At 43.1% G+C, this 14,610-nt stretch overlaps 3 protein-coding genes across 12 annotated transcripts; 2 read left to right on the top strand and 1 right to left on the bottom strand.

Moving 5' to 3' along the window:
• Window positions 1–627: 627 nt before the first annotated feature.
• On the top strand, window positions 628–3,029 carry LOC101777859. The gene is made up of 5 exons (XM_004985514.3): window positions 628–1,080; window positions 1,766–1,865; window positions 1,959–2,082; window positions 2,467–2,562; window positions 2,659–3,029. The coding sequence occupies exons 1-5, from the start codon at window positions 738–740 to the stop codon at window positions 2,779–2,781; spliced, it is 786 nt and encodes a 261-aa protein (XP_004985571.1). The 5' UTR covers window positions 628–737; the 3' UTR covers window positions 2,782–3,029.
• Window positions 2,771–4,855, bottom strand: LOC101778527. Its single transcript, XM_004985515.4, has 6 exons — window positions 4,681–4,855; window positions 4,323–4,561; window positions 4,133–4,219; window positions 3,718–3,867; window positions 3,394–3,588; window positions 2,771–3,302 (listed from the first exon to the last, which is right to left on the bottom strand). Exons 1-6 carry the CDS (start codon window positions 4,724–4,726, stop codon window positions 3,192–3,194), a joined length of 828 nt encoding a protein of 275 aa, XP_004985572.1. The 5' UTR covers window positions 4,727–4,855; the 3' UTR covers window positions 2,771–3,191.
• Window positions 4,856–5,814: 959 nt separating this feature from the next.
• LOC101776356 (pentatricopeptide repeat-containing protein At5g15280, mitochondrial) lies at window positions 5,815–13,041 on the top strand. Of its 10 annotated transcripts, XM_012843044.3 has the most exons (5): window positions 5,815–6,036; window positions 6,124–10,409; window positions 11,286–11,457; window positions 11,557–11,660; window positions 12,304–13,041. In XM_012843044.3, exons 1-2 carry the CDS (start codon window positions 5,987–5,989, stop codon window positions 9,851–9,853), a joined length of 3,780 nt encoding a protein of 1,259 aa, XP_012698498.1. In that variant the 5' UTR covers window positions 5,815–5,986; the 3' UTR covers window positions 9,854–10,409; window positions 11,286–11,457; window positions 11,557–11,660; window positions 12,304–13,041. The 10 variants fall into 10 exon arrangements, with proteins under 10 accessions (XP_012698498.1, XP_022678954.1, XP_022678953.1 ...); XM_022823219.1 differs by lacking the exons at window positions 11,286–11,457; window positions 11,557–11,660 and having other exon boundaries at window positions 6,124–10,261; window positions 10,356–10,409; XM_022823218.1 differs by lacking the exon at window positions 11,286–11,457 and having other exon boundaries at window positions 6,124–10,261; window positions 10,356–10,409; window positions 11,557–13,041.
• Window positions 13,042–14,610: the final 1,569 nt, after the last annotated feature.

The raw sequence follows: 14,610 nt of genomic DNA, 5'->3' as shown, positions 1-14,610 counted from the left end.
TATCGAAGAGTGATGGTTACGCTGCTTTGCTCTCTCATTTATATAGGGTTATCTATTTGGTACATGGTCATGCACTCTAAATTGCAATACTAGTGGTTTATGTTTCCTCGTTAATAATTTTTTATTGGAGTATTTTAGGATTACATGTATGTAACGGTTTCACCTTCTAACCCTATTATCAGGCATTACGAAAAAAATATAGTTTTCATTACCATGTTGGACCCCTAGTAGCTACCTTAATAACAGCCCTAACATTCTTCTAGTGTGCACATATGACCATGATAAGTGAAATCAATTCTTTAATTAAGCCTTGCTCGTTTATGTTTATCTATTTCTGAACATCCTTTTAGATGTGACTAGCCTAGCTAGCCTTGTGAGTTTTTCCTTTCCCTTGAGGGCACTGGGCACGCACGCTCATTCCAAGGGGTCTTTTTTACCTTTTCGGCTTTGTTTGTCCTGGTTCCCCTGTGTGTGCACCCAAGATCGGTCCAAAATCTGGAGATGGGCTGGGCCGTGATCACCTTACGGCCGCCACAGACAAGGTGGCCGACCTCCCTTGACCCGCCGCCGCGCGCGTATGAAACGTGCCGAACCCAACAACCGCGGTGGAAGGGGAAAGATCTCCGGAAGACAGTAGCGTGGCTGCTGTGCTGCCGTGTCCACGTTCCACTCTCCCGCATTTCCCCCTCACACTTCTCCGCTTTCTCGCCTCGCTTTGTTGCTTTTGGAACGTAAGAATGGCAACTTCATCGCCGTCCCTCCCGCCGCCGCCGCCGGCCGCGGCCTCGACCACGCTGGCCGGGAACCTCACGGCCTCCTCCCTCCTGTCCATCCCGCCGCCGCGCCCGCGCCTCGCCGCGGCGCACCGCCGGGCGGTCGTGGCCGCGGCCGCGTCGCCCCGCCCCCCGCCCCCGCCGTCGCAGGAGGGGGACGGCGGCGACGAGCAGGAGGTGGAGAGGGCGATGGGGATGGATGGAGGCATCCCCGGGACCTCCGGCGAGTTCCTGCGCCGCGTCTCCTCCCGCGCCTACGGCATGCGGCGCCACCTCATGGAGTCACTCGACTCCCTCGCCTACGATGGTAACGGTTCTCGGATCTTCAACGCTGTCCATGATCGATCATGTTCTCGTTGCCTTGGTTTGTTTGGTTTCGCACTTGGGGTTTGGCAAATTAGAATAGCTTAGGATTTGGTGGCGATTAGGCCGCCGAAATGTTCAGGGTTTAGTTGTGCGTGCGTCTTGTTTGCTGAAATGCTCGGTACCAATTGTCCAATGATGCGATCTTTGTGTGCACGGGAAGATTGCGTGCTGCAATGAGCTGGAGATCAGCACCTACTCTGTGAGTCTTGTGGATTGGTTCACGCGTCCCGTGTTTCTTCAGGAGTGTAGTTTCAGGTAGGCCAAGATATGGCTTTGTGTGTAGGCTGTGATTAGCTCTTGCATCCCAAGCAATTTCGTCATATTTGTCCTAAATCACGTGCCATGCCTTGCGTGAGCAATTGGACAAGTCTGCTGTGGGGTGTGGGCAATTACTAATTGATAATTTGATATGCATAAGCTGCTTTTCGTGTGACAAGAGACTGTCGCCACTTGCCAGTGACCAAACAGCTTTGGGCATTTGATTAGTTTGAGTCCTGATGCACATACTAGAGACTGTAGCCAGTTGGTATTGGCCCTTTTCTTTCTCTCCTTGAGCTAAATACACATAATATTTGAACTAGGCAGTTTGAAATTTAGTAACATTTTGGTGTTTCATGATGGTTCAGTATTGGAGACAAACCCATGGAGAGAAGATTCCAAGCCAGTCTATGTTCTGGCCAGAAGTGATAACCATCTATGGACAATGAAAACTCGCAGGAGTCGCAAGTGAGAATTAATTGATACTGTTACATTGTTTGTCACAACTCTGCAGTGTACTGACCATTATGAACTGCTGATGCTGTTCATTATCTTCCGCAGTGAAGTCGAAAGGGAACTTGGAATGCTTTTCTCAAAGGGAGGGGGATCAGGAGTTGGGACTAAATCAAAGTACTCTGGCTCCAAGTTTAATATGGTTGTTGAAGATATCAGAGAGGGAGTTCTGGTGAGTAGTTGTCTAAAAGGAGTACATGTTTGGGATATGTTCTTGGCAGGCAACTTGCCATTCTTCCTTTTCTTCTGCCTAACTAGTACAGTCACTTGTTTAGTCCATAATCTTCACGCTCCGTTTCTAACTTATGCATCTTTGGGATGGTACTTAGCTAAAATAAAAACCTCCACTCTTTTGGTCAATACACTGCTAAACTCAAATATAAATATGCTGCTGGTTTGGTAGTCAACGTACAAAGTCAATCAGGAGAAGGGACTGCTTGACCATTGCAGTGGGTTTAATAATAATTTGATGGCCACATGTGCCTAAAGAAGGGTGTTATTTATGACTAGTGGCCTAGTGGGTGCCTACTGAGCATTTTTTTTTCCTTTTCTGCAGGTATTTGAGGATGAGGATGATGCTGTAAAATATTGTGACCTTCTGCAGGGTGGCGGTCAAGGTTGTGAGGGAATTGCAGAGATAGAAGCGTCATCAGTAAGATACTCTTTGATGGGCTTTCATAGGTGGTACTTGCTGGTTAGCAACAGATCAGACACGTAACCACTTTGTCATGATTTTGCCTGTCTGTAGGTTTTCAGCATGTGCCAGAAAATGAAAGCCCTTGCTGTTCTTTTCCGCCGTGGGAGGACTCCTCCGTTGCCTCAAAGCCTCGAGCGTGATTTAAGGGCGAGAAAGCGGTCAATGGAAGATTAAGATTGATTAAGATCGTTGGTTACACTGTATAGAACTGTTACTTGTATTCATCTAGCTGTTGAAACCATAGAGGCCCTAGACCTTGTATACTGGGTCGTACATAGATCTCCCTATCTGAAATGAAGAGGCTACTCTGACAGTAAATACAGACGATAGCTCAACACCAGATCTCTCTTTGAAATTGAATGTTCTTGTAATTATGTACATTCCAAAGCTCCATTTTACAATAAACAAATGCGATCCATCAAGTCATTCTTAGTCTGGTGTCATCAAACTTGTGAATGGTACAAGGGGTTGGCAACCCTGTTGATGACACGGCCAATCCAAAGAATCCGTAGTCATAGGCTCATGCCTGCTGCTTTGCCTAGAGTTACCGGAGCTGTGAAATGTGACTGTGAGTGCCTCAAAATTCAGGGCGAAGTGCGCCTCTCAGTCAGCTTCTCCCTCCTGTACTTCTTGAAATCTGCCGCCAGCCCTGTATCGAAGTCTTGCTTCATCTGCTCCGCCATCTGCCTCAGCACCTGCGCATTGTTCACGGATCGAATTCCTGTCAATCCTTTGAAGGAACACCGATGATTCATGTTGCAAGAGGAGGTGAGATCAGACTCCGACCGTCTCGCCGACGCCTCGGATGATGCTCTCCGGGACCATGGCGAGCACCGGCGGGAGGTTGAAGCCGACGGTCATCTCGACGTGGCCCCTGAGGCTCTTCCTCCCCTCCCGCTGCGGGTACATCAAGCCCCGGACGGTGAGGGCGAGGTGCGACGGCATGGCGTTGCTGTCCAGACCGTTCAGCTTGTAATCAGTCTGCTTGCAGCAGCAGAAACAGAGCACGTCAGGCTACATTCAGATTTCAAAGTTGGCACATCCAGATTTCAAAGTTTCAGACGTCTGATGCCAGCGAGAAATGGTTCATGGTTGGAGATTGTCAGTTACCACTTCCATGAGGAGGAGGCTGGTGGCGTGGACGGGGACGTTGGGCGGGTACTCCTTCCCGCCGGATTTTCTGGCGAAGCGCATCACGATCACCGGCGACGCCGAGAGGAAGAGGAACTGGATGGGCAGAAGCTGGACGCTCCATTCTTCCTGAAAGATTGCGGTGGTGCTCTATTAGCATTGCGTGTATCCTTCACTTGAATAGTTCCGTGAAGCAGTGATTGTTCCAGAAGCTGAAACCATTGGTTGCCGGCAAGAAAACCGTGGCTGGTGATTATTTCAAAAAGTCTGGTGTCGGAGTCAATGAACGAAAAAGAAGGCACTGAAAACTTTCAGCAGTTTTGGTGCAAGTCCTGATCAAAACCAATTCAGACTTCAGATAAGAAATTGATGACGAAACGATAAAGCAACTAACATCATTGAGCTTTCTTCTCTTGCGCTGATCCGGAAACACAGCTCCAACGATCCTGGGACTGTTCTGCAGGTACTCATCGATGGAAGCCTGCACAGAGAGGGTCCATGGAATCAGAATATCAGATCATCTGAAAATTGCATGGTAAAACTCCAACCAATTCATAGAGGCATACATGACATGCGCGACCTACCCCTTGTGTTTCACTCATAGGGATGTCGGTGTTGAACCTGTAGGAGAAGGTGAACAGGTCTCTGGGATTGATCTTCTCCCTCGACCTGCCGCCATACGAAGGCGTCTTCAGAGCGCATGTCGTGAACGACCGCGGCGATGGACAGTTCTGAAAAGGGCCCTTTCTTGATCTTGAGCTTGATCTCTGATCTCCCACCGATCTGAGTGTTGTGCTCGCTCCTGATCCAGCACCCCTATACACTGTCACATCACCCTGTCAGTCATATACGCATGCAGCATGCTCGACGAAACTAGCAAAATTCTCAAATAAAAATGAAGTTTTTAAATTAATGTTCCATGAAAGAAGGAAAGTCAGGTACCTGGATGAGCTGCAAGATGGCATGAAGGGAGGTGTAGCATTGTCATCTCTAGCTTGTAATGGCAATCTTTCTCGCTCTTCTCCTCCTAATAGCTGCTCGAGTTTATGGGGCTTCCCTGATCTGGGCCAATAAGTAACTCCATGGTGGCGTGCCGGGTTGAGCATTCTTGCAAGGAAAGGCAATCGAGCCTGTCTCTCTGTAGTAGGTGTAGGTCCTACAGAAGTACAGGCGCCGCGTCTCTTCTTCCGAATCGTGCCAGGAGAATTCCGAGAGTTTTTTCGTGGTTGCTGAGCTCCCTAAAGTCTTCTCCAACCATGTAATTCAGATGTTAATTGCAGCGGCAGACATGGGAAAAGATGTGAAGAGAAATTAGGCGCAGCTATTTGATGGATACACGTAACCATAGGGACCAGGATATTTTGTTGCGTGCGGTGATTCACTTACTTGGCCCCAGCAGATGTTCATCAGCACACTTCTCTTGCCATGTGCGCAAATTGACCCCTTTTCTTGGAGGGAGATGATGCTGTGCAAGTACAAAGTTACTAGCTACGAGCCTAAGGAGAGTTGTGCTTCATTCAAATTTCATAGTTTTCAGATATTTCACTTCACAAGTTTTTGTTTTTTTTAGAAATATTTCAGCTCACAAGTTGCGCGTGTACGGAACCAACCTGACAACAACCCAACGCAAAGGGCACAAGAATGCACGGCTGTGCAAAGCATGCCAGAAAAACTTGTGTTGATCCCTTCCTTGCCCTTTTACCAAAATGGCAAAAATCTATGTTAGTAGTTTTCTTCTCTTGTTACCACAGTAACATATCAAGTTTTTTTTTTACTGGGATGACAAACAAGTCTTTTTTTTTAACTACAGATGAACTTACTAGTGCTAGCAAACACAAGCAGCCTCTACCGATTAATTACCTAACAAGGTCAACTTCTACGCTTGAAAGAATTTTCTACGCTTTCAGAGACGAGGGTACCGAGCTGGGCTGGAACTGCTTGCCACGAGGAAGACACGAACGTGTTGGTGGGCTGAGCCGTTTCCGCGTGTGAGATATTTGCAGGTGGCCAAGGCCGACCAGCAGCCCAGTTAACTAACGAGAGAACCCTCAGTCTTACTGGCCCATCAGAAGACGGCCCAACCGCCTCGGAGCAGCGTCGTCTTCCTCGCGCCGCCGCCGTTTCTCAGTTCCAGCTCCCCTGAGGCCCTGACCTCATCCGGGTCCGGCGGGAGTAATCGGAGCCGCTGATCAGATGCGGCGTGCGGGTCCTTGCTCAGCGGCGGGGCTGGGAGGTTCGATCGGATTAGATGTGGAAGCCATGGCGGTTACCCCTCGCAATTCGTATCCGGCATCTCAGGTGAGCGAGTGACAGCTTTCAGCTTATGAAATCTACCGACATTTCTTTCGCTCTAATTGATTCGATCAATTGCATCCCGGACGTCAGGCGAGGAGCCAAGATTGGAGTCAGAGGCTTTGCCAATGATGCCCCGGAGCTGAGCTCTAACAGAGGGAGCTTGTTGAGAGGTGGAAGCAGCCACGTTGGGGAGAAGCGCAATTCAATCCTTGCAGGCGCTCCAGAGGAAGCTGGGTCTGATTTGGAGCAGAAAACTGGAGAAAAGTTTAAAAACGATGTCCGTTCTGCAGTAAAATCGTGCTCTGGCATTGGGAGTCTGGTTATAGCCAAGTGCTCTCACATATTTGAGAGCAGAGGGGACAACTTTGATGGGAAGTGCAGCTTACAAGATGTTCTTAAGCCTGGTTTGTGGCTCTCGCCAGAGACCCTCCGCCGGTTCTGGCGTGTCTCTGAGCTGAAACCTGAGGATTTTCTTGACATTTTGATTGGTTTTGGGTCCAGCGCGGCACAAGTGAGAAATGCGAGATTCTTGTGGAATTTGTACAGGTGGGCGTCACAGCAGAGCAAGGAGTTCCAACATCTGCCAAGGTCAAATGAGACCATGGTATCTGTACTTGCAGATGCTCATATGCTCAGTCAAGCTGAATCGCTACTGCTCTCATTGGATGATCATATGGGTCTGCCTGTTTCAAGTGAACTATTCAGTCGGATTATCCAGGTGTATTCAGAAGCAAACAACCTCGAGAAATCAGTTGCACTCTATGATTATGCAAGGTGTAAGCGTTTGATTCCTTCAGTTTCATGCTATCAGTTACTTCTTCATTTTCTGATCAGAATGGGAAAGGATGACTTGATTTTAAGAGTATATTTGGACATGCTAGAAGTTGGATTCGGTTCTTGCACCAAAGGAGACGTTCTTGATTCTGTTGTCATGGCTTTAATCAAGAAAAATAAATTTGCGCAAGCTCTTGGTATACTAAGGCAACTAAAGAGTTTGGGCATTAAATTAAGCAAGGGATCCCTATCAATTGTAGTAGAAGAATTTAACAAGAGAAAGGATATTGGGGATATGATGAACTTTTTGGAAGAGTGGAGGTGTTTACCTGAGTTGCGTCTTTGCAACAGAATCCTTGCATCTTCATGCACCAATGTTGGTACTGATCAGGCATGGTTGATCTTCCAAAGATTGGAGGACTTAGGGTTTGCTCCGGATGCTACTACTTTTGGAATTTTCATATTTCATAGCTGTAGAGAAATGAAACTGAAATCTGCATTCGTATATTTATCGGAGTGCTTTTCTAGACATATTAAACCTAGAGTGTGTGCTTATAATGCTATTTTAGGTGGTGTTTTCAGGGAGGGACTGTACAGACATGCAAAGTATATCTTTGAAGATATGGTTGAAAGAAAAGTAACACCCAATATTTCAACATATAAGATAATTCTGGCAGGATATTGCTGGTACAGACAGTTTGATGATATTGAGCAAGTCTTGAGGGATATGAAAACCATTGGTGTAAATGATTTCCCCTCTGGAAACTGTGCTTTCTCTAAGGCCTTATCATTCTTGGGGCTAGATCACCTAGGAGTGAAAATTAAGAGAGATAATGCCACTGGTTTCCCGAAAGCTGAGTTTTTTGATTCAGTTGGCAACGGACTGTATTTGGACACTGATTCCAAAAAGTTTGAGATTTCATTGGCACATATTTTGGATACGGCAATTCACCCAGTTGTTAACTCAGAGCTAGTCAGTGCATCTCAGCAAGGCAATGTTGCAAGTGCTCTTCTTGTGAAAGATGAAGCTTTTCAGTGGGGATATGACATTTCACCAGCTAGCTGCTTAGAACTATTCAAGGCCTTATGTGTGAGCCCTGCATATTTATTAGATGCCATTGACCTTATGGAGGAGATGCCGGATATATTTGACAAGTTTGGTGCTCACAATCTTAATTTAGTTATCCAAACAATGAGTAGGAAAGGGATGTCAGCTCATGCAAGACTGGTTTTAGAAAAAATGTTCAGAGAAGGCTTGTCAATAAGTAAAGACACATATACTTATTTGATGCTAGGCTTCTGTAAAGAAAGGAACATAGCAGGGTTTTGGGATTGTTTGAATCTTGCAACAAAGTATAGGTGGTCACCTGATAGCAAGGATATGATGGCCCTCACAAATTGCTTGTGCAAATGGGGAGTAATTGAGGAAGCCCTGAAGTTTATGAACCCATTATTTGACTGTTATCCTGATCTGTTTTCCAGTGCATATTTTGCACTTCTCAAAGAATTGTGCAGGACAGGTTATACCAGTGTTGGATGTGCAATGTTGGAGGCTCTCAAAGAAAAGGGTATGGTTGTGGATCACTCGCTACTGATTTGTGTGATGGAGGGCTTCCTAAAGGAGCAGAGGACTGCTGAATCAATTGGAATGTATGACATCTGGTTTAACAGATGCAAAGAACTAGATGCATTTACTTACCGATCTGTGTTGCCTTCATTACCATGGCTTGATACAGATCGAGCCAAGAACTTGGCAGAATCTGCACTGACCATGGAATTTCCTGAATTCTCATATTGCAGTTGCATTTTGAAGGAATTAGTGCAAACAGGAAATATGAAGCTGGTCATGTCAGTCTTGCCAGAATCAACTCATGGGAAGCTCAGTGGCACCTTGTTAAATTCCTTGCTTCAAGCATATGGTTGTCTAAAAAATTGGAGAAAGTTAGATGCAGTTCTTTGCATGATGCTAAAGATGGATGATGACCTTTCTATACCTAGCTATCGCTTCCTTGTCTGTAGAATGTGTGAGCAAAGTCGGTTTTCTAGTGCATCAAGCCTTAGAGCACTGTTCCAACATAGTGACAAGTCAAGAGAGTTAATTACATGCAACATTCTCATATTTTATCTTTCTCAGAGAAGAAACACCTCGCAGGTTCATGATTTATTGAAGGACATGGAATGTAATGGTATTTCTCCTGACAGAACGACCTATGACTTCCTTGTCTATGGATTTCACAAGTCTGGAGATACCGATAGTTCAGTTAGTATGCTTGATGCCTGTATTTCTCAGGGATTACAACCAAGCAACCGCAGTCTCAGAATAGTGTTGAGTCATTACTGCACGCTAGGAAACCTTGAGAAATCACTAGCATTATTTCAATTGATTGAGAGCAGTGGATGGAAGCATGGTTTAATCATTAAAACCACCCTCACTTCATGTCTCCTTTCATTTGGGAGACATTTGGAAGCAAAGTCATGTCTGAACAACCTGAGCAAAAGTGAATTTATCGGATCGTACATGAATTTTGATGGACTCATCAAGAAATTCTGCACAATAGGAGACTTGAGAATGTCTCTTAACCTGCTAAATACAATGTTAAAGAAGGGCAAACTACCTAGTGAAGTCAGTTACAGCTCTGTCATATACAGGCTGTGTATTTTGAAAGAATTTGATCAGGCACTTGATTTTCTTGCTGAAATGCAATTCGCAAGCCTAAGACCAAGTGAGTCCTCCTGTGATGCACTTGTACATGGTCTTTGTGCCCTGGGAAGAACTTGTGATGCTAGGAAGATTTTGGAAATGCTAACCACCTTGGGATCCACACCATCCCATGGCATGTATAGAGTTGTTCTTGATAGCTATTGCAGAAACAGCAATCTACAGAAGGCTACGGCACTTTTGCATGACATGCAACAAGCAGGCCAAGTACCCAACTTTGAGATGCATTGGTCTATTATAAGCAATTTCAGCAGTACCAACAAGAAAACTGAAGGAAATGGAGAGCCCATTTTGCCAAACCTTTTTCTTTGTGCGAATCCCCCATAATGTGATATGTTGTTTTTGGAAAATGGTAACTGATGCCTATTGTCAAGTTAAACCCTAGTGGAACTGACAAATCTTAGTCAAACCAAGCCTATGGCAACTCAAATGTTCTTGGGAATGAAGGCTCATAGAATGTGAGAATACATAGGAGGGAAAACTATGTATCTTTTTTTTTAACTATCAAAAGAGGGAATCAAGTCATTACTTGAGCCATCACAACTTTCTCTGCAACTTAGCTTACAGGGTGTGCCCCTGCTAAAGGGATTATTCGAAGGTAGTAGCATTATCTCTCTTAAGAATGAAAAAAGTGATATTGAAAAGTTGGCTTTTCATCATTGGCATGGACGGAAAGTAAATGTGAACTACCTTTTGCATTGACCAAGACATGCTGATATTATCACTCCAGCAAAGGTAATTTGCTCCTAGTGCTTTTCGATCCCTCTAAATAGAAGACTGCAGTCAATTGCAGATGAGGTTTCTTTCGTTGTGGAATTGTGGGGAGCAGGTTAGCAGCTGTGAGAGTCAGAGATGACCCTTCATCACAATCGTGATTCGTGAGGTACTATTTCCCCCTTATAACAAACTATGGTGGTATAAAAGGCAATGATTAGAAATTTTTGAACAATTCTGCTACTGTCAGTACCAGTACTACTTTTCTGGATTAACCTCGCCATTACAAGATTATGATCTGTCTTGTTGAAGCCTGCATTGTATTAAGTATGTGGCACGTGCTCCTTTTGTGGTTTACTATCTGTCTTTTAGTGTTACATTTGTTTTTTCTGCTTTAGTGCATATGTGGCATGCTAAACTGCTTATGGTAACTGATAGTGTCATTATGTATTCCTTTATATTTTAGTGCTCCTCCATGTTGTAAAGTTGGATATGATTAATCAGGGCATTTAAACGCTTATGTAGCAAACAAACTGAAGGAAAATATTTATTGCACACTACCATCATTTCCTATAGTACAAGAGAATGGGATACAAGAATCTTAAAATGTCTTAATGCTACATAACTAAATACCTATTTAATGATTGTAGCAGTCAACATTTTAAAACATAGGGTCGACTGCCTATGGGCCCTAATTTTTAAATTACTTTGCTTCAATACACATTCATAATATCTACCAAACTGGGCAGTCTGCAGCAAATGGATTTAGTCATTGTTTGGATTCAATGGGGCTGTCATCTCCATCCATGTTCGGTGAAGCATCACTTGCTTTTGGGATATCAGTAAGTGGGGCAATGCTGTTGTGTTCAGATTCTTCCGAGACCTTTTCTGCCGCAAGACTTTTAGTCTGAACCCCGTGCCTTTTCAGAGCATCTTTGAATTTATGAAACTGAAACAGCACAAAGTTCTAGTTTAAAATAGGTTAATAGGATGTATTCAGGAATGGGTGTTAAATCATCTAATACTTACGGTTGCAATTGTGCAGCTGAAGCTATAAATACGACCTTCAACACCTCTGTAAAAGTGGAACAATGGCAAGACATGGACATTGAGACGCTTACAGATCTCCGTCTGTTCATTATAGTTGACCATAAGAAATTGAAGTCCTGGATGCATAGCGGCAAACTGATTGACCTTTGTGCACATTTGACAAAAAAGTATTATATCAATATAAATTTATGTAGAACATGTATTTGTTTCTCCTGTCGATAATTGCAAAATTGTTGAATTTTCGTGCTTGTCTTCTTTTACCTTAGAGTGTAGCGCCTTACAAGCTCCACAGCCTGGTGAAAAGAAGTGCACCACTGTGAACTTATCTCCAGCCATCAGAAGCTGTTTATCAAAATCTTCTTGAGATTTGGTATTCTTCATGTTGCTCTCCATGTCCTTCTCCCACCACTTTGTGCGAATACCCTAATATCATGACTAAATATCAGTGCCATCTTTGTCGTGCTTGAGCATGTGTTTGAATGAATGTTTAAGTTGTGTCATTTTTTTAATGAAACTGTTAAATTTCTCTGTTTTGATGCAAATTTTACTGTAAGCTTAGACGGAGAAGGCATTTTAAGCCAACAACTTTTTAGAATTTCAACTTTTCATTATTGCATAATATATCTGACCAAGCAGCTAAATCTCTTCAAAAATAAAACTACTCAGTGAATAATCTGTTCCCTAAAGTACTGCAGTTGTGTAGCTCCATTGCTACTAATATAGAAATTTCTTCCTGAACCAATACCATTTTGAATGCACATGTTTATTTTCTGTACTAAATAAATAGGCAGCATGATTTATTTTCTGTACTAAATAAAGAAGCATATTTATTGAGTTGAACTGGATATTGCCTTTATTCTAGCTGGAAAGCCTTCCTAGCAACTTGTGTGTTTGTGATTCAAATATGTCCAACAATTTAAGTCAGCATTTTCCTTTTGTTTTAAAAGTAATGGCATAAGATCATATATTTCTGAGCAGTAACGAAATTACCTTCTTGGGATCTTTTGGTGCAGCTCTGGTGATCTGCCAACTACTTGAGGCGACCTTTTCTGTGGGCAAGAATTGCTTCCCCTTGATCCCATTGTGGTTCCACATCAGATCCGTTGCTCGTGTATCCACGATGAGATGAACAACCAACAAACCAATGGTTTATCAAGGCTGAAGCCATCAACATCACTGAACTGGAAACAGAAAGAATATATAACAATCATTATCTTCATGAAAAATGCTACAGAAAAGAGTGCATTTAAAAGTAAACATGCCTGAAACTAACTGGCAGGCTCTCAAAATCTGGAAATCTTGTGATGGTGAAATGGGGATGGCCATGCTGAGCTATTTATAGTTGAAGAAAGTTTTGTTTCAGAAGCAAAGTATACCCAATCCTTGCTACACAACATGTTTTCTTAAACCTTTTTAGTTCGATGTTTATCACTTAATGTTCTGTTGCTTATCCAAATTCACATATGTACAGTCAGGAATTTTGTTTCTTGTGGTCAGGTTTTGGATTTGTTAGGTGCTTTGTTTCTTCTGTTACCTATCTCCAAGCTTTACTTTGGTGTTTCTTACACGCCCTGCCAACTTTTATTTGAGGCGGCTCGTCTTATGCTCCGGAAGGGAGAAAGCTGATGTATTTGGATAAAAGATGAGCTAGAGTGCTCGTCTCTTTGTTGCCGCTCTTCATGCATTGTGGATATATGATATATGAATGATGTGTAAATGTTATATCTATGTATTAATCTACTTTACTGGAATGTGTGATTGGATTCCTTGCTGAAATTGTGGAAGGTCGGTGTGTCAAATACTGGAATGTAAAGTTGTGTGATTAACTTGTTTTACGTGAATTAGTTGCACTTCTTCCTTGCTGCATCAGCAGATAGTGCAGATCAGCCCTCTGGTTGTGTATACCTCATTTCTTCTGATGCGCATGATCTGATTTGCAATGTCGTGCTCGGCAGTTGGCTCAAATGCTGAGTCTATTATGGATTTAGCCTTACTACTTGCAAGTTGCAACATCTGCAGTCAAAATTTTACGAGTTACACTACAGAAAAAATGCATGTAATTTTGCAACTAGGGTATGTTGACGTTGGGTTCTATCTATAAGAATGCTGATTGATTTCATTTGGTGTTATGCCAGTTCTTGGTGTAAAAAAATGTGAAAATGAAAATTTAAGAACCCGACTGCACGAAGCCTTTTCAGATAAGGTAATCTACGCGTGAAATTCTAGAAAATAACTAAGACCCACTTGGAAAAGGGAATAGAAAACCAAGGAAGGTACACAAAATTATGCCAGGCGATGAAGTTTAGCTGCACTCACCAGCATACTTGTTTTATGAGGCAACATGCCCATGGACGGTGGGATGCATGTAGTCGCCAAAAAAACCGCAGAGGACCTTCCCCTGCTCATACAAGGTGCCTAGTGTTTGAGAAATGTATATTGTTTAAGGGATGAGACAATGTATATATAGAGGCAGGCGACCATGCTATGTCTACTAACTTTGAATGATGTAGCATCCATGTCATATTAGTATGTCGTCAATTGCCACCATGCCATACTATATGTGTTGCCAATAGTGAATTAGGTGATCATTGGAAACGATGTAGGATCCATGGCATATTAGTATGTCGTCTACTGGCATCATGCCACACCATATGTGTGATGGCGGTAGTAAATTAGGTGGACCATGGGAACAATGAAGGATCTACATCATATTAGGTATCTTATTGCTTGTATCCCTAGGGAAGTTGGGCTCTTTTTCTCGACTACTTAGATCATTCTTTACCTCTATGACATATCTAAACCAAAATAAAATTGACTCCTTTTCTTTTTCCATTAAAAATATATTTGATTCTGAAACCCGAAGTGAACCTCTTTGGGAAGGCAAAAAACAAAATTTTGATCACTAATAAATCTTTATATATCCTGTCCGTCACCACCAGGTTACCTTTTGGGTGCATGCAAATAAGATCCAAAAAAAAGTGTCCCTATCACAACATATAGCAACCGTCCAAAGTCCATTGCCACACTAAAATTAGAAAGCTAACTTACTATGGCTAGTTCTTGGTTTAAAGTTAAGATTAGTATCTAGTGTTCCTTCTTATCCCCATTTTCCACTTTTCATACGCATTTTCTAACAAGTTATGTTATATTCAATATGTGTACTACAAATTGTCCATAGCACATCATATTAAGTTTTCGCAAGGAAGAATAGCTTCTAGTGAATTATACAATATTTAATGTGTAGTAAACGGAGTAAACTGGGGTGCTTACATGCAGAATTTTCTTCTTGCTATTAATTAGAAGAGCCCCATGAAATCAAA

Source organism: Setaria italica, chromosome IX (assembly GCF_000263155.2).
Source record: "Setaria italica strain Yugu1 chromosome IX, Setaria_italica_v2.0, whole genome shotgun sequence".
Classification (NCBI taxonomy): domain Eukaryota; kingdom Viridiplantae; phylum Streptophyta; class Magnoliopsida; order Poales; family Poaceae; genus Setaria; species Setaria italica.
This window is presented reverse-complemented; position numbering and strand designations above follow the sequence as displayed.